Below are 26,138 nucleotides of genomic sequence, written 5' to 3'. Positions count from 1 at the left end.
TCGCCGGGGGTGGAGGTGAGTGGTGGGCTGAGTATTCTCCCCGGGGTCTGCTAGGGCTTCCGTGCGTGCATCCTGGTTCCCATGGTGGCGGGCATGGGCGCAGCCATGTTGGTCCGTGACACCTGTCTAGTCTCTCCTAATGGTAGTCCTGCGGTCACTCAGCTGATCTTCTGATCCAATGACCAACTACCTAAGGGTATTTAGTCTGACTCCAGGAACAAGAAGCTGCTGTTCAACTTTGCTTTTCCAGTGACTGTGATACTCTCTGGTGTTTCAGTCCTCATGCTGTCCTTCAGAGTTACATGTATCAGCTCTCATGCCAATTCCCAGTGTGCCACTTCAGCTCTCTCAATGAACTCATTTTACATGTGTCAGCTTTCATGCTGATTACTAGTGTGCTGATCAGTTCTCACGCTGAATCCCTGTTACATGTGTCAAGCTCTCATGCTGATGCCTAGTATTTCATGTTTCAATTTACATACTGATCGCAAATGTTTCCTGGAGCTACTCTGTGTCAATATTCCCTATGTTTCTTAGAGCAAGTCTGCTTCTGGCTCTCCAGCACTTATTCAGAGGGCCGCAACCTGCTCACTTGGTGCAGCAAAACCCAAATCCCAACTGGAGGGGTCACTAGTGAAGACTCTGCACCTCTGGCAGATCTAGCCAAACCTGGGTTTGGCTGCAACAGGAAGACTTAGTCACTGTCACTCTCCTAGTTGTTCCCTAGCCACCCTAACCCCCTGGCTTTTTGTCCTCATCTGAGGAACTTCCCGTGATGGATCGTGACACTCTAATCATACGGATCCCTCATGGGTTTATTGATCTGTATTTGCAATATTGACAGGAACCCCTCCAATCCCTGTTTTTTTTTTAATGGTTTGTACTTGTTTTTGTTTAAACCAAAAGTAAAGCTGGTGTGGAAATCTGTGACCATTTTGCTACAACATCGGTGCTTGTCCCTATTAAACAAGAGCTTACAAAAAGAAAAAAAAAATCATATTTCATTTATAAGACTGGAAACGCCGCGCACAAATGCAGTTCCCTCAGCCTTTATGGCACCCTGCGTCGTGTCAGTAATCTGGCGACTGGAGACGTTAGAGCGTTTATCCCGTGACACACGCTAATGCAATCAGCAGGTATGAGCATTTATCCCGTGACACACGCTAATGCCATCAGCAGGTATGAGCGTTTATCCCGTGACACATGCTAATGACATCAGCAGGTATGAGCGTTTATCCCGTGACACACGCTAATGACACACACACCATCACCTGTGACATCAGCAGACGTTGAGAGATTATCCCGTGACACACGCTAATGACACACACACCATCACCTGTGACATCAGCAGACGTTGAGAGATTATCCCGTGACACACGCTAATGACACACACACACACACCATCACCTGTGACATCAGCAGACGTTGAGAGATTATCCCGTGACACACGCTAATGACACACACACCATCACAACAAGTCCAACTGTTTATTTCATAATTGCTTACAAATACATTCTAAAATAAAGAATATGTAAAGTGAGAAATGTACATAGATATGTACAGGTACATAAACACCCCGTCCTTACAATTATCATTTGTTTTTTACATACATGATTTTCTTTTTCTCTACAGTATGAAAAAATAGGATTTATTTTCAAAAAAGCTTTTCTACATGACGGATTTTGTACATACCCTATCTCCCGATTTATAACAGTCCCTTTATTAAAAACTGGACAAAGTTTGTTTAAAAACATTCACAGAACTCAGAAAGGGCCGAACTCCTCCTTCACCGAGAGCGCCCAAATCTGATGGCGTCCTTGTAAACTAAGAGCTTATAGTTCTATGATATTCACCTTGCTAATGACGAGCACATTACCCTGTATATAAACTCTAAATTCTCTTATATAAATGTAAATATATATATATTACATCAAATATATTATTATCATACGCTTGATTCAATTTATTTATTTTTTTGCAGCCAAATACATAGTGCGAATATAAAGTCGGTGAACACAAGAACCCTCCCCCCTCCCTCATTGTTATCACTCGTCTGGCTCCGTTGTACAGTGGAGCGCAGATTCTGTAAACGCCCCACACGCTAAACTCATGTTCCTGAAGGAGAGTAGAAGGCTGAAGGGTGACCGGTAACTTCGCTGTCACACCAGACCATGAACCATAACCCTGAGCGAGTACCACACCCCTATGACGCAGGTCGGTACGCCTGGACGCTGTGTGTGTGGATGACGTCTGCCAGTGTCATAGCGCCTACACGTAAGCCTTATTCCCCACACAGACGAGGGGACATACAGAGAACGCCATCTGTAACAGCCTGGCTTACATTAGTGGCCCACCCTATACTCACTGGGGGGGGGTTACAATTTAGCGCGAAGGACACACCATGCTGCTACAGAACATAGCGCCTACCGGCCGCACAAATGTACCCTCTATGGGACGCAAGGGGAAACTGACCAAGTTAACTCTACCATATACCCCTGATATATGCACAGTTGGTAACACGACAGGATCCAATTCTAAAGCACACGCTGCTCAGGTCTGTCTCTCACATACAGCACTGGGTGTGTTCTACCCTGAGCACGCTGCGGGCACCAGTACTGGGTGCGTTCTAGCCTGAGCACGCTGCGGGCACCAGTACTGGGTGCGTTCTAGCCTGAGCACGCTGCGGGCACCAGTACTGGGTGCGTTCTAGCCTGAGCACGCTGCGGGCACCAGTACTGGGTGCGTTCTAGCCTGAGCACGCTGCGGGCACCAGTACTGGGTGCGTTCTACCCTGAGCACACTGCGGGCACTAGTACTGGGTGCGTTCTACCCTCAGCACGCTGCGGGCACTAGTACTGGGTGCGTCTACCCTCAGCACGCTGCGGGCACTAGTACTGGGTGAGTCTCCCCTGAGCACGCTGCGGGCACTAGTTCTGGGTGCGTCTCCCCTGAGCACGCTGCGGGCACTAGTTCTGGGTGCGTCTCCCCTGAGCACGCTGCGGGCACTAGTGTACTGGGTGCGTCTCCCCTGAGCACGCTGCGGGCACTAGTGTACTGGGTGCGTCTCCCCTGAGCACGCTGCGGGCACTAGTGTACTGGGTGCGTCTCCCCTGAGCACGCTGCGGGCACTAGTGTACTGGGTGCGTCTCCCCTGAGCACGCTGCGGGCTCTTGTACTATAGTGAGACCGCAGAGCAGCTATTGCCTTGTGTCACTGTGTATAGACCATGGCGGTTCCCCTACACACTACGAGCGGACAGAACAAAGCACGCGGCCTGGTTAGGAGCTGGGATTGTGCTGTAGTGTTACAGGACCAGAAGGCATTTGGTTATTATTACTCTCAGTACATTCCTATAGACTCATGCCTGGATATCCTCAATATTAGTCCTGGATTTCAGTGATTAGAGAAAGCAATTTAAAATACAGATTCTTTATATATAAAAAAGGTAAAATTCTAAAGTGCACAAATGTCCTGAACCACGATTAGGTTCCTCCTACTCTCTGTATAATTCCCCAAGACTCAATCTAGGATCTTCTTACCGTGTACTTACCATATGTTATCAGTGGGTTACGTCGTGTCACGTCTCTCATCATCAGCGCCATGTACAGAATAGAAGAATTAAAAGGTTGGTAAGAGGAATGGTTTGCCCAATCAGCGGCCTCGTTCCCTCTCTCTATGTAACCACTGCATGTTCCATCTCTGACTGACCGGCTGCAGTGCCAACATGTACGGTGCCTACAAAGCGTATTAACCCCCTATAAACCATGGAAGGAAAGGCCGGCACTTGGGAATTCTCACCATCAACCAACACAAATTGCCACAACTGCCTAAAATCTGGAACTTTTATGCATATTTTATCCAGAAACTTTATGCCAAAGTTGGCTCCTGATCTTACAGCAAAAACCCTAAGTGTTGAAATATTATATAATATAGAATAGAAAACAAAACAACCAAACTGACAAACACAAGTCTCTCGTTATACAGTAGGGGGCGCTCATACGGCAGGACAGCTAAATGCAGCCATACACATACCTTGCTCACCAAATGTAACCGTTGCCAACTTGGCCTTTGAAGCAAGAGACTCACAGCCCCTCATCTCATCGCCAATACACTCCCATGCGAGTCCTACAGAGCGCGTCAGGCCGAAATAGAACGCAGAATGGAACATGCACCGAGCAGAATGACACAGATATCACTGAAAACGGGCAAAAATTGCAGTATGCAAGTAGTGGTGTCCTACTATACAAGTATGGGATATTGGGGAAATCCTAAATAATCCATTTGTCCTGGGCATAGCGTATCGGGGAGATCTACTAAATGGTGATTTGCAGAAATAGTTTACGATCACTATTGCTTGAGTGACTTACTGGTAGATTTCCTTATCACGGCATCTACCATATACAAACTGACCTATAGATTACCTGATTTCATAAGTCACCAAACCACTGAAACAGCCCTTTATTCAGTGATACACAACAAGGGAAATGTATGACCAATGAAATGAATGGGTCCATTGAAATCAAAGGGAAAAACTTCTGTCTAATTTTTTTTTATTACTATCCAATTTGGACACCATGATGGCGGCGTGAGGTGCACCCCACGTGTTGCTGTATTGGGTTTATATGTTCCTGGAACGTCACTCGCCATTTATCCACATCACTAGGCACTTTAATGAAGCGGTTATATTTGTAATATCGGGATTATGCTGAATATTGAAAGCACCCACTGTAATTACACTAACGCCATCAAGCAATGCACTAATCATTAAGTGCTTTCAACAGTGATGGAGGCTCCCCCATCCGTCTCAATGCGTTTATATGTTCACGCGCAGAACACACAGAAGTGACAGATTTATTTCTATTTTTTAAACTCCCAGATTAAATCTTTTTTTTATAAAATATATAAAATACTGGCGCAGGGAAGAAATCGCTACTAACAAATCCTCTTTTTGGGGGCAATTTCTCTCAAAAGAACAGAAGGAAGGAATCCACAACTTCGCAAACCCCCGCCCCCCATGATGTTCCTCCATCCTATTAATCATGTGAGAGTTAGAAATGAAAGGCACTTCACATACTGGTAGTGGTTAGATTTGCGCTGCATGTAATAACGCACATAACGCCGCAGCGCTGTCTCTGGACCAGGCGGCACCATATGTAATATTTCATGGAGGATTCCGGAGCTCACCGGAGGGGAGGGCGGCACATAATGATTCATCTCATTACCCTGCATGCGGATCATAGCTTTGCCCTCACCCCGGGCACATGGACCCAGCAGATGGCCGGAAATGCCACCAAGAGGGGGGGGTAAATGTAGAGGTGAGAGTTCCCAGGGACATAACGTATAGGGGGTTACCGATGGTTAGTGAGAGCGGAGGGTAAGGGATTATGGGATAAGAGTAGAGAATAAGCAGCATACAGGCCAATAAGTGACATTAGTATATGGGGTGTGGTGAAATTGGGCAAATACCACCTACAGACGTAAAAATCCCATAAACCTCTATGGTAACATTTCTACAGAAGCCAAACATGTCGGTAAGGCGCCCTCACTGGGCAGGTGGAGGTACTGCAGGGCTCTGTAACACGCTGTACTGGACTATGGCTTTTCATCAACCAGACTGAGTGGGGGAGGCAGGAAAATAACAATCAGTGCTGGCCAGACTCCTATCTATCATTATATATACATATCATTATGTAATGTTCTCCCTGTACCAGATAGGAAACCCACAGCTCCATTCATTAAGTGCTCTCTTATTATACATTAATCTTAGAGGAGCGGTCATTGGACCTAGACGATTCTAAATAGGATTCAACGTCACTCATTCATATCAATTAATCCCAGGTCCCAGGCGTAATAAGTCTATATATATATATATATATATATATACACACACACACACACACAATTATATCAGATGGTGGTCCCATGCACTGACACACCCAGTGTCACTTTATATCAGATGGTGGTCAGATGGCACTGCCCCACACACACACACACAGTCACTGTATTAGATGGTGGTCAGATGGCACTGCCCCACACACACACAGTGTCACTGTATTAGATGGTGGTCAGATGGCACTGCCCCACACACACACAGTGTCACTGCATTAGATGGTGGTCAGATGGCACTGCCCCACACACACACAGTGTCACTGTATTAGATGGTGGTCAGATGGCACTGCCCCACACACACACAGTGTCACTGCATTAGATGGTGGTCAGATGGCACTGCCCCACACACACACAGTGTCACTGTATTAGATGGTGGTCAGATGGCACTGCCCCACACACACACACAGTGTCACTGCATTAGATCAGATAGTGGTCAGATGGCACTGCCCCACACACACAGTGTGACTATTACATCAGATGGTGGTCACATGCACTGACACACACACAGTGTCACTTTATAATATCAGATGGTGGTCAGATGGCACTGCCCCACACAGTGTCACTGTATTACATGGTGGTCAGATGGCACTGCCCCACACACACAGTGTCACTGCATTAGATCAGATGGTGGTCACATGCACTGACACACACACACACACACACACACACACACACACACACACACAGTGTCACTGCATTAGATCAGATGGTGGCCAGATGGCACTGCCACACACACACAGTGTCACTGCATTAGATCAGATGGTGCCCATTATATACACTGGTGGTCAGGCTGGTCGCAGCACAAATACACTAGGCCCTTACTGGCCCACCTACTGTATATAATATGGGGCACATATCTGGCGCAAACTTTAGGTAGTTTAAAATTATTGCTTAAACCGAGGATCCCGTATCTTCTATAGTGCATGAATTAAAGAGTGAGTGGGAGACAGAAGGGGAAGGAGAGCTGGGAATATTGCTGTCTTGTGTCTCAGTCTTTGGAGATCTGGTAATGACATTAAACTTTCTTTTTAAAAAACACAAAACCAAAAAAACTTTCATTGCTATTTACAGAATTAAGTGCAAACGTATGTCGTGGTCACTTTTAGGGTTACCGAGAACCCTACAATGTACCCGCCAAGATCATAAGAGTTACAGTGGGGCGTAGGTCGGCCCCACAGCCCTGATCATCATGCAATAGGGTAAGCCGGTCAGTTCTGGGAGCTCGGGGAGAATGCATACTGCCAAACGGACGCGTGTCGGTGTCACCGCACCACAAGGCAGGAGACGCATAGCTTGGATGGACCAATGCAATCATCGTGGCAGAAGGCACCGCAGCCCTTACACATGATCATGGCTTTCAGCCGGCAGTAGCATTTAGAAGGGGTCATTTCTATACTACTGTCCTCTGTGTAAGTCTGGAGAGAAATGGGCTGCTCGTGGCCACCAGAGCTTACACTCTGACTGGAAGGGATAGTTGTCACCGTCACAGAGAAGGACACAACGTTGTCGGCATTGGATGAACTAAAACTTGCACTTGTGGGAAGTGAGGATCTGTGCAGCCCGTCTGGTGCAGCCGAGATATTGATGGTGCCTCCATAACTAGATCCAATGAGACCAGCGGAACTCCCACAAGTCCTGGGCGCCTGCAGCAGCTCAGGGTGGTGGAGGTGGGATGCTGTGGATGATGTATGCCTTCCAAAAATGTCAGAGGCATCGTGTTTCAGCCTTACCCCCAGCACGTTGGCCATTTTAGCTTGGGCAGCGTGAATCAAATCTCTGGCTATGTTGGACTCATTATAAATGTTACTTTTGGTAACAATTTGAACCGTCTCCTTTACGTTAAATGTTTGGGGAAGTTTGGTTTTTGCAGTCTCATCTTGTACTTGGTTGTTATAGACAAATTCAGATTTAGGAGACCAGGAGATTTCAGAACGAGTCTCTGCTTTAATGACTGGAGATCCACATTCCTCTGTGCTCTCCTCAGACTCTGTGTCCTCCTCTCCGCTCTCCGTAACAGACACGGATTCATCACCTAGGTTGTCTAGATGGTCAGGACCATTTAAGTACACATTGGCCTCTGTGCTCCCAGAATGAGCTCGCCTGAAGGCCTCTGGAACCCTTCCGTATGTGGAGATGTTGAGTAGATAATGGCCTGACATGGCCGGCTTCGACGTTCGTCTCCAAACAAAACCGAGCATGAACCTTTGAGAGAGCGTCTCCGTCTGGGGGGTGCACTCAGACACTCTGAATGCGGATGCTTCTGGTGGAGTCATTGAGTTCTCCTGCCACACCTTTCTGATCAGAGACTGTAAAACGTGCTCCTGGTTTGTGATGGGCGCCTCCGGAACTTGTATTTGATTGTTACTGGTGCTTGTCAAGTCTTTTCCTGAAAACAGTTGCCAGATCCTTTGGCTTGAGGGAAGTTGCCGGTTGTGGCACAAAAATCTCTCTAGATGTTGAGCAGCCATTTGTGACGGTCTTTCTAGCTCTTCCCTACAGTAGGAGTCCAAGCCCTGTGGAACAGGTACTGCGCCAACATTCGGTGGTCTCTCTGACGGCGCAGTCTTCATTTCCACTTTAGTTAGGGGCTTTGGAAAAATTTGCTCTAATGGGACATTCTTTCCCTGGAGCAGCCGAGTAACCAGCGGGTTATTTGCAGGAATGCTGGAGCTTGACCTAGTTACCTGCTCGCTAGGAGCTGCCAACTGCTGAGGCTTAAGCATGGGGTCTTGTGCTCGGCCTGATGGCAACTTACTGATCCCTTGTTTTGCATGATCGGCCATGATAAATGAAGCTTGGGCTTGTTGCTTGCCAGTTGGCATGACTAGGGCTGAAGAACCTGGTGTGGCAGGTATTGGTGGATGAGTGCGCTCAGCTTGTGCTCCCTTTGTGCTCCGTGTGGATGAGATATCTGTGCTTTGGGGAAATAATGCTCTACTGACATGGAGGGAACTTTCACAGTGGGCCATGGCTTTTGCAGGCCCGGGGGGCATTGTAGGAGTATCTGGTGCTAGGGATGGCAGGTTCATCTTTGTACGGACGAGAGAGCAGACTCTTTCTGGGGCTTGGAGGAGGTTTCTGGTGGGTCCAGTCCCGGTTAAGGTGGGTTGTGTGCCGAATTTCTGCAGTAGCTGTGCTCTTGCTGTACCGTGAGCTGGTGCTTGCACTGTGCTCTTGGCCTCCGCTTGATTTTGGCTGCGTGATGTAAGGGATGGAGTTCCCCCTTCACCTCTCCCTCTTCCAGCACTTCCCAGGGTAAAGATTTTGTTTCTGCCCTCGTCTGGATGAACTCTGTGTCCACCCCCAGGGCATGCTCCTCCCCCGGGGCCAGGGCCAGGGATGGACCCGCCGTGGGCAGCGATGGCTGCTGCCCTTTGAGCTCTGGCCAGCTGAGCTTTTGCCTTGATGTCTGCCAGTGTACGGGCTCCGGTTCTGCCAGGACTGGTACCGGTGGTTGGAAAGATGGGCCTGTGAGAGACCTGCCTGCTAAGAAATGGCTTGGGGGAGATCCATGGAATCTAAACCAGGGGGAAAACAAAATATCAAGCATTAACGTCTAAATATAAGGCACAATACATTAGAAAGATGCTCGCGCAGCTCATGAAAGCTTATACACAACTTCATAATGACCCCCCAACTACAGCTGGTAAGAAACGGCCCATGTCATCTGTCCAACTACAAGTTCATTTCAGGTTAATACAATTTATTTTTGCTTTATTCATTAATTTCCAAAATCATGAAAGTGGCCAATTACTTCTCCCCCCGAACCACAAAGTGATTTAACCCAGAGAAGAGACCCTGATGCTAGCACTGGCGCCCCAGGTCATTCTCACCCGATTTATGGGTATGGACTAGATCCGGCAATAGACGTTCGTGAGACCACAATGTACTGCAGTTGTCACTGCTCGCTGCTAATGTTGGCAGCTGTATGGGCGCCATAACATCCCATGGACATAAAATACGAGGAAAACGACCCAGATCATCGCCGTGACAGCAGCTATTTTACACTCGGTGACCAGGCCGCACGGTTACAGTGTCAGTTACACAGAGAGTCGGGAGAAGCCGCATTACCAGGTTATGCCAAACTAATTTTAATTTACGGGGAACAAATGTGGATTTCTATTGGTAGCATAATAGAATAAATATTAATATTAAAATTATTATAAAAAGGAAGAAAAATAAATACAGCGATCATTATTAATGTTACCCTCTTTGGGGTTGGTTCGCAGTTGGGCGCTGCTGTGACTGCGTTAGCGGTTTCTTGCTGTAGTTGCGACTTTATGTTAATATTAGCCCTTTCCCTGGTGTACGGCCGTGCGCCTGACTGTGCATGGTCTGAAACGCCCACTTTCTGCGTCATTAGACGCCACCATTGGACACACCATGGCAAGTTGCACTTGCCCCCATGCTAGGTGCAAATTCTGCGTCAGACTGTGGCCTCCAGTGTGAGCCACCCCTGTGACACCATAACACAGAGCATCTCCGCGCATCTGAGTAGCCACCTCCCAGGGGGGCACATACATTTCTGTGACTGTAGGCCTGACCCAGAGCTGGACTGAATACTGATGGTTCTGCAGTTGGCCGATGTATTGTCAATGGCGCATGCGTCTGACTTGCACTGTGCATGTGCCGCCATGGATTTACGTTGGCGGTTGTAGTGTGGATTTGGACGCAGAATGACTGACAGATAGTGAGTGTTTGTGGGAAGTAACGGAGGGGGTGGGGAGTAAAACGCAGGCATTTCACCACCATTCCGGGGGGCGCGTGGGAGCCGGCGGCTGCGTCTTAGTTCTGACGGACATTCTGAGTAGTCATAGGGCCCTGTACGTACAGACGATCAGACACATGCACTCTTCAACATTTTAACGACTTAAAAGCACGCGCAGTTGAAAAAAAAAAAATAAATTGTCCATTTGCGAGAATATCGGCATTGCCTGCGACTCTTTGTGTGTCAGTTAGAGGAACCTATATACAAATACATTTATTATAGCAGTTATACTGTCTTTAGAGTTAATGCATCAATATCAAACACACAAATTCAATGTATGCAATAGATGTGCTCTGATTTATGATGGCAGAGTGAAACAAAGCGCAGTTGTTCATTTAAACGTATCTCCTCTGCGCCATACGATAGGTGCGTGCAAGTTACTGATCATAAGGGGAGGTAAATCTGCTGCAATTCCCTTCAGTCTGGGGATATCTTTATGCAGGCCCACTTTCCCTAAGGAATTCTGCCCCCCTGCTGGCACCATGGACATTGCAATAATCACATTGTATAAACTGCAGCAAGATTTGTGGCCGGTATAGATTTAGCCACTTTTGGTTGATTGACCTCTAACTGCCGCCCTGTGGCAAAGGTGAGGGGATCATTTACAGGTGGGTAGGGGGACTTACGCTGATGTTCCCCTGACAGCTACTAGTAGCCCATATTTAAAAGATAGAGTTTATAGAAGAAAGCCTTGCTATAATCATACGCACGCGGGACATAGGTCACTGCTGCCTTTAAGTGACTTGCAATGGTCTAGTACTCAGGTCCCCAGTAGCCATATTTAAAAAAAACTTTACAGCAGATGGAGATATCTCACTCGGTACGGTTTGGATTGCAAAGACAATTTTTGTCTGCAAAGAATGCTAAATTGCCCATAAGCAGAACTGCCACCTAAATGTTACCTGGGGTGGAGATAGCTTCTGCTCCGGTGCCTGCTGTGCAGTTTCGGAAAGGCTCCGAGATAAGGCACGAAATGACTGCTGGGATTGGCTATCTTCCATCAAACGTGGACTTTTCTCAGTGCCAGCCAGAAAGTCTTCACTAATGTCCAATCGTCTCTTGGCTCCAGGACTGATGGTGGCCTCCACCTTTGCTGGTGACTCGGCCTCACTTGACTCCTGGTGAAGGTCGTCCTTGTTGGAAAGTGCTCTGTGCGACTGGATGAAAGTTGGGCTCTTTGGTTTGCTTGGGGTCAAACAAATATGACTCTTCTCCTCCACATCCTTGGATTCACAAGTTGGTGGTGCCGCAGTCTTTGCTTCTATCTTGTCCTCGACAAGACCATCTGATTTTACTTCTTGGGCCGTCTCAGACTTGTTAATAGAAGCAGCCTTGTCAATGAGGTCTTCGTCAGGCTTTCCTGGCTGTGGTATGGCTTGTGTAGTCACTGCTAATTCAGACGGAATAACATTGTCCAGGTCATCTCCAGTCTTCACAGACAGGTTGTCATCTACAGGGACATTGGCTGGTGTCCTGCTGTCCACTTCCTCAGCCTCCGATGTAGTGTGCGCTTTGGGTGAAGAGATTGTGCCCCGGCTGTCATCTTCTGCTGTCAGCTCATTGAAGTCCTCCACACTCAGCCCAGAACTTCAATAGAAGAAGACAAAGAACTGTGAGATACATGTGAATGGTATTAAAGCCCAGAGAAGATCTAAGAGGAGCATCATTTAGAACTAGGAAAAAATCCAGCAAGAAGATGCAGTTATGCACCTAAGCAAAACCATAGCACGGCGGACAAAATTAGAGTTGGGAAGGGAGTGGGACCTAGCTAAACTCTAAATGTTAGTATAAAGCTGCCTACAATTTGAGTGCTACGTGAAAAAGCAGGAAATATATCCTTACTAGCAAAAACAAAAAGTACACAAGAGGACGGCTGCATGGTTTGTCCAGGTGCACATTTGCTCCCAACTCTAAATGCGGCCCTTAGTGTCCCCTCTTTACATAGCTTTGACCACGCTGCAATATAATTACACCAGAACTATCAATCTCTGCCCCCACTGACCCTCTACCTAAGCACTATGTGTAGGCACGAGACCAACAATTACCCCCACAAGAGGAGAAGGAATCGGTATGAATTACCGCTGGACCTCTGGCTGGCGGTTCAAATCCCGACAGCGCTTGGCCGACAGAGGAAGAAATCCCGATCGTCCCTAGGTAAGTATTCACTAACCTAATCTACCCCATAACCCTCCTTTAGGGTGCCTAACCCTAACCCCCCCCGTGCCTAACCCTAATCCCCTCTCTAAGTTCCTAAACCTAACCCCCCATTCCTTCCCCGCCGCCTAAACCTAAGTCCCCCGGTGGGGTGCCTAACCCTCCATCCCCCTAGCCTAACCCTAACCTCCCGGGGCGGTGCCTAACCCTAGGGTCCTCCCCGGTAGCCCTAAACCTCTGCCGGTACTAGCACAGAGTTAGTGATCAGTATATCCCATGTACATAGTGTTATATTATAATGGCACCTCTGCCGGTACTAGCACAGAGTTATCGATCAGTATATCCCATGTACATAGTGTTATATTATAATTACACCTCTGCTGGTACTAGCACAGAGTTAGTGATCAGTATATCCCACGTACATAGTGTTATATTATAATGGCACCTCTGCCGGTACTAGCACAGAGTTAGCGGTCAGGGGTAAAACACACACACACAGAATGCCGCACATTGCGCAGCAGGACAATCACTGCGCAGCGAGATACAAGGCCTCGTACTTACTTCTCCCCATAATAACTCTCATAGAACTGTTCTTTCCATGGTTCCACCCTCTTCTCCTTCTCTATCTCCAGGCGGATTCGCAGCTGCATCTCTGGCGTGAATTCACCTGTGGCAGACATTACCCGTTTTACTACACGGACACATGACGTCACAGCTCTCCTTTCGGGCAGTAGGTCAGACTGTAGGTAATATTTAGTTACACCCGCATATGAACGCTGTACAAGACGGGTGCACCTATCACAGGGTTATACGTAAGCAAGGAGGATACAGCTAGAGCAAGCGCCTCATGTCTCCCACCTCATCACCTCACCTTCCGCCAGCCGCTCCTTCCAGCTCTGAGACGCTGAGGTAAAGAACTCGTTATTGAGGGCCGAGCTGTTCAGTTTCAGGAGCCCATCGGGACCGGCCTGTGAATAAAGCACAGCTGTCATTACACGTCCGCCAGGCCTGAGGGGTCACTTCCCCTGGGCTACAGTCACTTATAATGTTACACTAATTCCCCAGACTAGGCCCGGTCTCCCCACTGAGCCATAAGTAACCCTGCTGCAATGTACACCTATCAGCCATTACAGTGACAGGTGAATAACACTTATTATCACATTACAATAGCACCTGACATGGGCTGGGGGAGATATTAGGCAGCCAGTGGTCACTCAGTTCTTGAAGTTGATGTGTTGGAAGCAGGAAAAATGGGCAAGTGTAATGCTGGGTAAACACTCAAAGAGGTGTACCCACAGCACGATGTCGTTCAGGGTGGGTCCCGGCATTGACATGTGCATACACACTTGCCAATGCCGGCAGCAACGGCGGGGACCATCTTGCATTCGGCAGCATGGCCCCCGATGCCAATATTCCGATGGGTGATGCCGCTGATGGCGCGCGGGAGCACGCATCGTCAGCGACATAGCGGGTACACACTGCCCGATGTGGACTAAATGTCATCCGTCTCGTGTACCCGGCTTAAGGATCTGAGCGACTCTGACAAAAGGACAAATTGTGTGTTCCTGGTTATCTGTGGTTATTACCTACCAAAGTGGTCCAAGGATGAAGAAATGGTGAACCGCCCACAGGGTAATGGGTGCCCAAGGCTCATGGGGGTGTGTGGGGAGGGAAGGCTAGCCTGTCTGGTCCTATCCCACAGAAGAGGCTCATTGAGGTGTGTGTGTGGGGAGGGAAGGCTAGCCCGTCTGGTCCTATCCCACAGAAGAGGCTCATTGATGTGTGTGTGTGGGGAGGGAAGGCTAGCCCGTCTGGTCCTATCCCACAGAAGAGGCTCATTGATGTGTGTGGGGAGGGAAGGCTAGCCCGTCTGGTCCTATCCCACAGAAGAGGCTCATTGTGTGTGTGGGGAGGGAAGGCTACCCCGTCTGGTCCTATCCCACAGAAGAGGCTCATTGATGTGTGTGGGGAGGGAAGGCTAACCTGTCTGGTCCTATCCCACAGAAGAGGCTTATTGATGTGTGTGGGGAGGGAAGGCTAGCCTGTCTGGTCCTATCCCACAGAAGAGGCTCATTGTGTGTGTGTGGGGAGGGAAGGCTAGCCTGTCTGGCCCAATCCCGCAGAAGAGCGACTGTAGCACAGATTGCTGACAACGTTAATGCTGGCTGTGATAGAGGGGTGTCAGAACACACAGAGCATCACAGCTTGACCGGTCTCCAGCTATGCAGCCCCATACACCGTAGAGTGCCCATGCTGACCCCAACCAACGCAGAAAGCACCTACAATGGGCACGTCTGAGCCATGGAGGCCCCACCTCACAACTTACAGTATTATCCACACTGGTACACCCTCACACTTACCCTACTCCCACCTTTACACCCTCACACCTACCTCACTCCTACCTATACTACTCACACTGTTACACCCTCTCACCTATACCACTCACACTGGCACACCATCACACCTAGCCTACTCCCACCGGTACACCCTCACACCTACCCTACTCCCACCTGTACTACTCACACTGGCACACCATCACACCTAGCCTACTCCCACCGGTACACCCTCACACCTACCCTACTCCCACCTGTACTACTCACACTGGCACACCATCACACCTAGCCTACTCCCACCGGTACACCCTCACACCTACCCTACTCCCACCTGTACTACTCACACTGGCACACCATCACACCTAGCCTACTCCCACCGGTACACCCTCACACCTACCCTACTCCCACCTGTACTACTCACACTGGCACACCATCACACCTAGCCTACTCCCACCGGTACACCCTCACGCCTAGCCTACTCACACCGGCACACCCTCACACCTAGCCTACTCACACTGGTACACCCTCACACCTACCCTAGGGAGGGAGAAAAAGATCAGGGTGAGGAAGAACAGCAGGGTGAGAGTGTATAGCAGGGGTAAAAAGACAGGGGAGGGGGGGCAGCAGTGGGGAAGAGGGGGGAGGGGGGGCAGCAGTGGGGAAGAGGGGGGAGGGGGGGCAGCAGTGGGGAAGAGGAGGGAGGGGGGGCAGCAGTGGGGAAGAGGAGGGAGGGGGGGCAGCAGTGGGGAAGAGGAGGGAGGGGGGGCAGCAGTGGGGAAGAGGAGGGAGGGGGGGCAGCAGTGGGGAAGAGGAGGGAGGGGGGGCAGCAGTGGGGAAGAGGAGGGAGGGGGGGCAGCAGTGGGGAAGAGGAGGGAGGGGGGGCAGCAGTGGGGAAGAGGAGGGAGGGGGGGCAGCAGTGGGGAAGAGGAGGGAGGGGGGGCAGCAGTGGGGAAGAGGAGGGAGGGGGGGCAGCAGTGGGGAAGAGGAGGGAGGGGGGGCAGCAGTGGGGAAGAGGAGGGAGGGGGGGCAGCAGTGGGGAAGAGGAGGGAGGGGGGGCAGCAGTGGGGAAGAGGAGGGAGGGGGGGCAGCAGTGGGGAAGAGGAGGGAGGGGGGGCAGCAGTGGGGAAGAGGAGGGAGGGGGGGCAGCAGTGGGGAAGAGGAGGGAGGGGGGGCAGCAGTGGGGAAGAGGAGGGAGGGGGGGCAGCAGTGGGGAAGAGGAGGGAGGGGGGGCAGCAGTGGGGAAGAGGAGGGAGGGGGGGCAGCAGGGGGGAAGAGGAGGGAGGGGGGGCAGCAGGGGGGAAGAGGAGGGAGGGGGGGCAGCAGGGGGGAAGAGGAGGGAGAAAGGACAGCAGGGGGGAAGAGGAGGGAGAAAGGACAGCAGGGGGAAGAGGAGGGAGAAAGGACAGCAGGGGGAAGAGGAGGGAGAAAGGACAGCAGGGGGAAGAGGAGGGAGAAAGGACAGCAAGGGGGAAGAGGAGGGAGAAAGGACAGCAAGGGGGAAGAGGAGGGAGAAGGACAGCAGGGGGGAAGAGGAGGGAGAAAGGACAGCAGGGGGGAAGAGGAGGGAGAAAGGACAGCAGGGGGAAGAGGAGGGAGAAAGGACAGCAGGGGGAAGAGGAGGGAGAAAGGACAGCAGGGGGAAGAGGAGGGAGAAAGGACAGCAGGGGGAAGAGGAGGGAGAAAGGACAGCAAGGGGGAAGAGGAGGGAGAAAGGACAGCAAGGGGGAAGAGGAGGGAGAAGGACAGCAAGGGGGAAGAGGAGGGAGAAGGACAGCAGGGGAATAAGGAAAAACATAATGCTTCAATTACCCATTTTCCCCTTAATTCTGATGCCAAAATTAATCTCAGACCTCGAAAACTGGAATTGCAAAATGATTTCAGGATTGCAACACTAAGATCTGGTATATCCAAATATAGCGCTTCTTCAGGGTGTAATTTTTTGAAGCTGTAAATAGCAGGAGGCAGAAACTCACCGGCTGGTCCACTTCAGGTAGTAATCGGAGGAGCCTTTGCTGACAGTCCACCGGGAGCAGTGAGAACGTGTGCTTATTAATCAGTGCCCGCAGGTTTGTGTTCACCAGGATGGACTCCGGAGTCTCAACATCAATCTCTGCACATTTACTCCTTTTTAAGTGTCCTGCAATTGAAAAGTAGAACAAAAATTTTAGACCCTTGGAACGAACCATATAGACACTATTGGCTGATGATGAAGAACAAGATGAAGAAGAAAATGAAGAACAAGAACAACAACCCGGAAGAGAAGGAAGAACAAAGTCCTGAGGCGTATGAAACTTGGATACTACCTTGGACAAAAAAAAAAAAAAAAAAAAAAAAAAAAAAAAAGACGGCTTAGTCCTTAATACCACCCATCTGCATGAAAAAGAATTAAGGGAGGCAAACAGGACACCCTTCTAGCCTAGCTTCGATGACTAGAAGGAGGACAACCTTCAAGGTAAGGTAACACAACTCTACTTCTTCCAAAGGTTCAAAAGGTTGTTTTTGAAGAGCATCCAAGAGCAAAAATCAGAGAGGGTGGGGTTAGGGTACTTACCAGCCCCAGTCGGGATCCTGATGGTTCGGGCTTCCAGCATCGGTATTTAGTCCGGTGGAATTACATCCGGCGTAATTACATACCGATTCTGGAATGACTGCTAAACATTTCCAAAATAGCACAGAAAGGGCTGACACATGGGTCCTTTAAAGAACACCTTTATATAATCCTCCTTGTAAAAAAGGCAAAAGACGGGAAAGATGGAAAACCTTGGCCGTAAGATGACGGCATTCACACCAGAGAATGTACAGGTGCCAGACTGTGGGAAACTTTGGACAGAACAGGCTTCCTGGCCTGAAACAAAGTAGAAACCACTGGTCTCGAAAAGCCCCGTGCTCTCTTGGTCTCAAGAGCCACGCTGTCAAAGTTAGTTGAGACAAATCAGGGGGAAAACATGCCCTTTGACGAGGTAGATCTTCTGAGGGGAAGACGCCGCCATAGAGCATTGACCCGAAGACCCTGCAGAGACTAGTACCATGCTTGATGCGGCCAATTAGGGGCAATTAAAATGACCGGAAGACCCTCTTGCTAAATCTTCTGAAGCACCCTGGCCAACATGGACAGAGAAGGAAAAGGTCAGGCGTACCACAACGGTTTGCAATGGCCTGAAAAATCTCCTGAAATCTTTAACAACAATGAGGCTACACCCAAAGTCTCATCGCCTATATATACTGAGGCCTCACGGATTTGGTCTACCAAGGGTAAAAGTTCCGCAGAATCAGACTGCAAGCCCCGAGCCAAGCTCATTCCAAGATTCCAGAGCCTTGTGTACCCAGGCAATTGCCAAAGCCACACGTAAAGAAGCTCCTGTGAAAATAAAAATATATTAAGCTTCATTCTTTCTATCAGACTGATCCTTTAAGGACACAACCTGCGAGGTAGGAAGAACTTTACCAGGCGATAGGAGCATCTACACGAGGAGGTACCTCCCACCGTGTAATATCCTCATCTGGATAAACTGACTTAAACCACCTTGGAACCTAAAGGTGAACTAGTCAGTGTGATGGGGTAAGTGTACGCAGACTACACGCAGATCCCTTCTGATGTTGACTGACAGGAAGTGCCGTTTGTGGGTGGTGACGGGGGGGTTTGGCGAACGCAGGAGTGCCTGTGCGTTGGGACGCCGTTTTAGGGGCGCCCATAAATAAGTCAGTGTGATGAGACTCCGTGCACACAGGAAGTTGCCAAGATCCTGCGCGAGGTCTTATCAACCACTATTATGCAAATGTGGTCGATGGTTCTCGATGTTACCGCTATCTTGCGTGCTGATCAGTAATGGGAGATGGGTGGTTTAATATGAGACTGGGTGTCTGCATCTTGTGCTGCTGTCTCCGTGCGTATGCACTGATTAGCATATTCTCGCAGCGGCTGGGTGCGTGCGTCTGCTAGCGTGCGTTCCTTGCTGAATCAGGCTCAGTGTCTACTCAAAGACGAGATGCCTGCCGCAGACTCCTCCGCCTCCTGAAATGCGTGACTGCAGCAATCAAATCCTGAACCCCCAGACTAACCGGGGGAATCCTCCTCCCAACTAGCCCGACTTTCCCAATCAGGATCTAGAGATTCACCCTCTTCCTGATAAGAATCCAGATCCAATTCTCCAGGGAAAACAGACCATTAGGATCTAGTACGCTTCCTAGACCATCTAGCTGCAATTTTGTCCATAGAGGCAGAGACATTAGAAAAGGCATCTTTCAATATTGCGAGCCCATAAAGGTTCCAGTTCAGAGGACGCCAACGGATCCCCCTGACACCCTCGAAGAAGGAAATAATTAATTTCAGATTGGCGATCCACCCTTCTGGCCAATGGTGCAAACTCCTGCCTCCATCGCAGTGCTGGGATCGCAAATGCAGCAAGGGGTGTCATACAGGGGGTGTCATACACCTCCTGCTGCATTTGCATGATTGCAAGGATCACATTGCAAAGCTGCCTGCGTGCATACATCATATCTATAGCCTGCGTGCATACATCATATCTATAGCCTGCGTGCATACATCATATCTATAGCCTGCGTGCATACATCATATCTATAGCCTGCGTGCATACATCATATCTATAGCCTGCGTGCATACATCATATCTATAGCCTGCGTGCATACATCATATCTATAGCCTGCGTGCATACATCATATCTATAGCCTGCGTGCATACATCATATCTATAGCCTGCGTGCATACATCATATCTATAGCCTGCGTGCATACATCATATCTATAGCCTGCGTGCATACATCATATCTATAGCCTGCGTGCAGCTTTCCAATTGCAATCCTTGCTGGATCAGGCCCTGGAACCGCTCGAACTGCCGAAGCCCTGTGAACAGGAGCTGAGGCTGGTGAAAAATATAAATCATAGAAATAAAAATAAAGATAACTTTAAGAAGCAGAGAAACATGGTGCCTCACTACATAGGCACTAGAGAACAACTGAGGCTTCAGGGAAGCAGGAGGAGTTATGCAGGGGGTGGAGCCAATCAGATTGGTCTTCTAGCGCCTACTCCTGTGGTCCAACCCACTTAACCCTTGGTCAGCTAGTAGTGTGCCCCAGATCGGATGATAAGGAAATGGATGGATATAGATATAGATATAGATAGATAGATATATATATATATATGTGTGTGTTTTGCTATTAGGTTTGATTTAAACTAAGTCCCTATAATGCAGCAGATTTAGGAGTCAATCCAATTCCACGCAATTTACTCGCGGGTGCAAGTCATCGTGACAACAGGCGCACTTGACGGTAGCTTGAATTCGCATAAAAGTACTCGCAGCCCCATAGGGCTCTGAGCATAATTCTGGCTCGGGGCGGACCGCGAAGGGTGCGAGATGCCATGCCGTTACCAGCATTCTAACGACGTGGCAACGGTAACTCGCAGACAATAGGACTGACCCCATACTCTGATATCATATCTTATAGGAATGATCATTGAAGTAACGTCAGTCAGTCAGTCAGAAGTGGCTAGCCAGGGCTGCCAACCATCATTAGCATCTGCCTGTATTTACAGCAGCAAGTGTTACGGCTACACGCGCCTCAGCGCGGGTCAGCCTGGTCCGCAACTATGCGACCATGCACTTACTGTACGTGCTCTGTGGTTGCACATGAGCCCCACCCCATGGATGATCATGTATGCCAGCTGTAGGGGCCAGGCCAATTTATGTCTCTGAGGCGGAATACTGAACACCTGTAATAAAGTACTGTGACCCAACACCAAAATACTGCACCGTGTGTGCTTAACGCAGAGTGCCATGCCGGGTGATGTATCCGGGTGTGACTGCAGTCTCACATACACACAGGCTCTGCATATAACATCTGACACGCTATGGAACAGGCGGTGACTGCACACACGGCAGGAACACACTGTGTGCCATCACTAGTACAAACAACTGACATACATGTACATAACATGTATGTATGATTACATGTATATATGCAGACATGTATAGGTGTTCTCTCCGCGGATTACAGTGTATGCCAATCACACAGGCCTACACCACGTTTTTCCCTCTGCAGATTACAGTATATAACATGTATGAATGATTACATGTGTAGATGTAGACATGTATCGTATTTCCTCGGCGGATTACAGTATATAGCATGTATGCCGATCATGTGTGCACAGACAACAGGCCTACACCACGTTATTACCTCTGCAGATTACAGTACGTAACGTGTGTGAATAGAAGCACACATGCATATATGACATTCCATATGCAGACTACAATGTCACATGTATGAATGATTGCATGTGTATAGAGGTAAACATGTAGATATGTTTTTCCCTCTGCAGATAACCATGTAACATGTATGAATTACATGTGTATGGAGGTAAGCGTGTAGATGTTTTTCCCCGCTGTAGATAACCGTGTAACATGTACATGTGTACAGCGGTAAGCATGTAGATATGTTTTCCCCCTGTAGAAAAGTGTGTAACATGTACATGTGTATAGTGGTAAGCGTGTAGATGTTTTCCCCCTGTAGATAAGGGTGTAACATGTACATGTGTATAGAGGTAAGCGTGTAGATGTTTTCCCCCTGTAGATAAGGGTGTAACATGTACATGTGTATAGAGGTAAGCGTGTAGATGTTTTTTTCCCCTGCAGATAAATGTGTAACATGTACATGTGTATAGAGGTAAGCGTGTAGATATGTTTTCCGCCTGTATATTACAGGTAGTGTTATTCCCATCCGTTTTCTAGAAGATAAAAGATTGCAGTCTCCTCATCAACAGAAGCAGGAAATGGCACACACAGTGGGGGGGCACGGTCAGTTAGGCAGCAGGAAATCAGGGACAGGCTTCTCTGTGCCGTGTGTATCTGATGATGGCGGCAGCAGGAAATCAGGGACAGGCTTCTCTGTGCCGTGTGTATCTGATGATGGCGGCAGCAGGAAATCAGGGACAGGCTTCTCTGTGCCGTGTGTGTCTGATGATGGCGGCAGCAGGAAATCAGGGACAGGCTTCTCTGTGCCGTGTGTGTCTGATGATGGCGGCAGCAGGAAATCAGGGACAGGCTTCTCTGTGCCGTGTGTGTCTGATGATGGCGGCAGCAGGAAATCAGGGACAGGCTTCTCTGTGCCGTGTGTGTCTGATGATGGCGGCAGCAGGAAATCAGGGACAGGCTTCTCTGTGCCGTGTGTGTCTGATGATGGCGGCAGCAGGAAATCAGGGACAGGCTTCTCTGTGCCGTGTGTGTCTGATGATGGCGGCAGCAGGAAATCAGGGACAGGCTTCTCTGTGCCGTGTGTATCTGATGATGGCGGCAGCAGGAAATAAGGGACAGGCTTCTCTGTGCCCTGTGTATCTGATGATGGCGGCAGCAGGAAATAAGGGACAGGCTTCTCTGTGCCATGTGTATCTGATGATGGCGGCAGCAGGAAATCAGGGACAGGCTTCTCTGTGCCGTGTGTATCTGATGATGGCGGCAGCAGGAAATCAGGGACAGGCTTCTCTGTGCCGTGTGTATCTGATGATGGCGGCAGCAGGAAATCAGGGACAGGCTTCTCTGTGCCGTGTGTATCTGATGATGGCGGCAGCAGGAAATCAGGGACAGGCTTCTCTGTGCCGTGTGTATCTGATGATGGCGGCAGCAGGAAATCAGGGACAGGCTTCTCTGATATGGTAAGAACTTACCTTTGTTATCTCTGTTTCTACAAAGTCCATAGGGTCCACAGGGTTGACCTTGGGGTATAGGTTGGGAACCAAATCCGGGCACCACGAAGTTAAAGCTTTTAGCTCCCAGGATGCACTGGGTCCACTCTCCCTATAACCCAACCCCCCAAGCCAGAGGCACCTCAGTTTGTAAGTAGCCAAAGACCGGAGGAGGAAAGAAAGAGTGAAGACTGGAACACTCAATAACCATACTCACAGAGAAGGAGACGGGAAACCGGTGACCAGAAACACAGCCCATATGAAGAAGCCAGGTGCGTCAGTGCGGGCGCCCTATGGACTTCGTAGAAACAGATAACAAAGGTAAGTTCTTACCATATCTCTTGTTTTCTACTTCAGGGTCCATAGGGTTGACCTTGGGGATGTCCCAAAGCAGTCCTTACAAGTGTGGGGACGCTCCTGTGCCAAGAGGAGAATTCGTTGCCCAAAGGAAGCATCCTGAGAGGCAAAGGAAAACAATGCATCGAGCCTTAAAGAGGTGTAGACAGAAGACCACGTGGCCACTTTGCAAGGCAGAACAGCCAAGCCACCCACAGCTCAAGTAGAATAAGCAGCAACAGAAACAGAAAGGCCTATCCTAAGTGTAGGCCCCTGAGATAGTTATACAAAGTCATCTAGCCAATGTCAGACTATTGGCCGGCCATCCTTTCCTGTGAAAACCAAAGATCACAAATAAGGAGTCTGATTTCCTGAAGGAACTAGAACGGATGACATAAATCCAGAGAGGCCAGACCCCAGTCAATGAGGCCACACCAGCCGAGCGGACTGGAGACTGAAATGTCAGTACCATAAATTCCAGAATAATATGGAACTTAAAAACCACTTTGTGAAAAGACACAGGGGAGTGCAACTCACAACCCTGACATGGTGGACTAACCAGAAGTGGGAGCCACATGAGAACGCTCCCAATTCAGATATTCTCCTGACAGATGCAAACGCCATAAGAGAGAGAGCCTAAGCTATAGACCCTGAAATGGCCATCAAAGCTAGTGGTTCAAATGAAGGTCCTGGGAGGGCACGAAGAACCACTACCAAATCCCAAGCAGCCCCTAGGGGAGCCGAAGGGAGGCATAATCCAGAAAACACCCTGAAGGATGGATCGGATACCAGAGAGTGGAGCAATTCCACAGCCGAACCCACTGACAGAGCAGAGATCCGCACTCTCAGAAAGGCCAGGCAGAAAGCAAGACCCAAGTCAGCCGGAAGGAATGCCAGAACCTCTGGAAATCCTAAACACCGGAGGATCGAAGCGACCAGTACGATACCATAAGAATTATGTATGCCACAGTGTGGTAAATCCCAGCAAAAGCTGGCCTATGCGCTCTAAACATTTCAATGATGACAGAGCCAGGGAAGCCTTAGGACCATAATAGGGACTTAGTCAAAGACAAATGATCCAGGTCCAGGGAAAAAACAAGGACCATGAGACAACAGGTCCGGATAGTGAAGCAGCAGGAACGGAGCATCGATGGGAAGACTCCGAAAATCTAAGTACCCGGGACGATCTGGAGCTACCAGAAGGAAAGCCCCTCTGTCTCGAACGAAACTGCCAAAGACCTCGAGGAAGAAGGGAGACCGGAGGACACAGGAACACAAAGTGGACGGACCACTTCACTGACAAAGAGTCACGGACTGTTGCTTCAGTACCCCTAGTTCTGGACTGTAACACCGGTAGAGTGAGATGGAGGCAGAAGGCCTTGAGGATCACCTCAGGGAGGCCCCCTCTGCTCACCAGGAGGTGAAACCTCTCTTGGAGAAGAGACAAATCCCCCGGATGCACGTCGTGACGGCTGAAGAAGCCCGCTTCCCAATGGAGAGCACCTGGAATGAACACTGCAGAGATGGCCGGGAGGAGACCCTCGGACTACGTCAGAATGTGTGACATTCCTGTCATTGCCACTCAACGACCAGTGTAGCCCAGATGGAAGCCACTGTTGTGACACTGTCGAACCAAACCTTTTCAGGTTTACCGTGCAATATGTGTTAGGCCAGAGTGAAGGCCCAAGACAGCTTAAAGTTCCAACAAGTTAATTGGCAGGGCGGAATCGACAGACTTCCAACTGCCCCTAACCGAATGCGGAGCAGATACTGTCCGTAGCAAAGAATACCCTGGACGAGATGGCCATAGCCACCCGGACAGAGACCTGCTCGCCTCCGAAGAGAGCATCATAGTTTGAACAGTGATCCGATGGAAAAAACTCGTTCCTTCTGGAGAGGAGTCAATTATGGCAAGGCCTGGAATGGAACCGAGCATATTCCACCCTTCCAAAGGTAAACACTCTGGATATTTGACCGCGCATTCCAGAGTGTAATGACATATGTCGACTGCGTAGACATTCGCGCCCTCCTAGTTGAAGAGTGGAGATCTTGTCTTGCGCCCGAAGAATTCTCAGAGTCTGAGAATCCAGCAGGGCTCCCAGATGAAGAATACCCTGTGAGGGATGCCGGGAGGACTTTTTCCCCCATTGAATAAACATCTGCGCCGTGAAGAAGCCACGGTTATTCTGACCTGGCTGTAGAGTACCTCGGTCATTCTGCTAAGAGCAGGAGGCCGTCCAGATACTGGAGCAGACAGATATACTGAACAGGTGAACTTTCAGAAAATTCATAAAGCTGGTAAACCCTGTGGGGCTGAGGACAGTCCCAAAAGGCAGAGCCCGAAAATTGCAAGTGTTTCTGTGGCACAGCAAACCTGAGCTATGCTGATGAGAGGTCTCTATATGTACCCGTAGGCACGGGTCCTGCATATCCAGTGATACCATAAAGTCCCCAGGTTCCAAACATCGGATGATGGAGCATAAGGGTTTCCTCCTGAGCCCAGGTACCTTTAAGAACTGGTTCAGGGAAAGGAGACAGAGAACAGGCCAAAGAGGACCATTCAGCCACTGTACCAGAAAGAAAGCAGAACAACCAGTCCCTCGCTGAGGTAGTGGGGATGGCCTAAATAGCTCTGCTTACCGCAAAGACTGTATAGTTTTCCGGATTTGTAAGGCCCCGTTCGGGTCTGAAGAAGGGCCCGAGTACCACTATATGGAAAGAGCCCACCTGAGCAATGAGAGGGCGTACCCGTGAGAGACCACCACTCCTACCCACGCAGCCGTGGCGACTTGACACCAGCCCTGGGCGAACTGAGAAAGTCGGTATCTCACTCTGGAATCCCCCAGTTGTAGACCTGTCCCGTCAGGCTGAAGATTTATCCTTAGGTTCACCAGCAGGGTCGGCTGGAAGTCCAAGTCTGCTTGGTACTGGATATGGCGGCCATGGTAGAGGCCGACAGCCTAGGAA

The 26,138-nt window shown here is 49.4% G+C and overlaps 1 protein-coding gene across 3 annotated transcripts in view; it reads right to left on the bottom strand.

Annotated features, from left to right (window-relative positions):
* Positions 1-1,468: 1,468 nt before the first annotated feature.
* ASXL2 (ASXL transcriptional regulator 2) overlaps positions 1,469-26,138 on the bottom strand; it is a 92,991-nt gene continuing 68,321 nt past the window's right edge. For all 3 annotated transcript variants that reach the window (XM_088481724.1, XM_088481723.1, XM_088481725.1), the window contains 5 exons: positions 17,118-17,281; positions 13,683-13,779; positions 13,373-13,478; positions 11,560-12,244; positions 1,469-9,407 (listed from right to left, as the gene is read on the bottom strand). In XM_088481724.1, coding sequence (XP_088337850.1) covers positions 7,152-9,407; positions 11,560-12,244; positions 13,373-13,478; positions 13,683-13,779; positions 17,118-17,281 — 3,308 coding nt within the window. In that variant the 3' untranslated portion in view covers positions 1,469-7,151. The remainder of the gene's footprint in view (positions 9,408-11,559; positions 12,245-13,372; positions 13,479-13,682; positions 13,780-17,117; positions 17,282-26,138) is intronic.

Source organism: Taudactylus pleione, unplaced genomic scaffold (assembly GCF_031769625.1).
Source record: "Taudactylus pleione unplaced genomic scaffold, aTauple2 ptg000277l, whole genome shotgun sequence".
NCBI classification, from domain to species: domain Eukaryota; kingdom Metazoa; phylum Chordata; class Amphibia; order Anura; family Myobatrachidae; genus Taudactylus; species Taudactylus pleione.
Note: the sequence above shows the minus strand (reverse complement) of the source record. Positions and strands in the feature narration are given on the sequence as shown.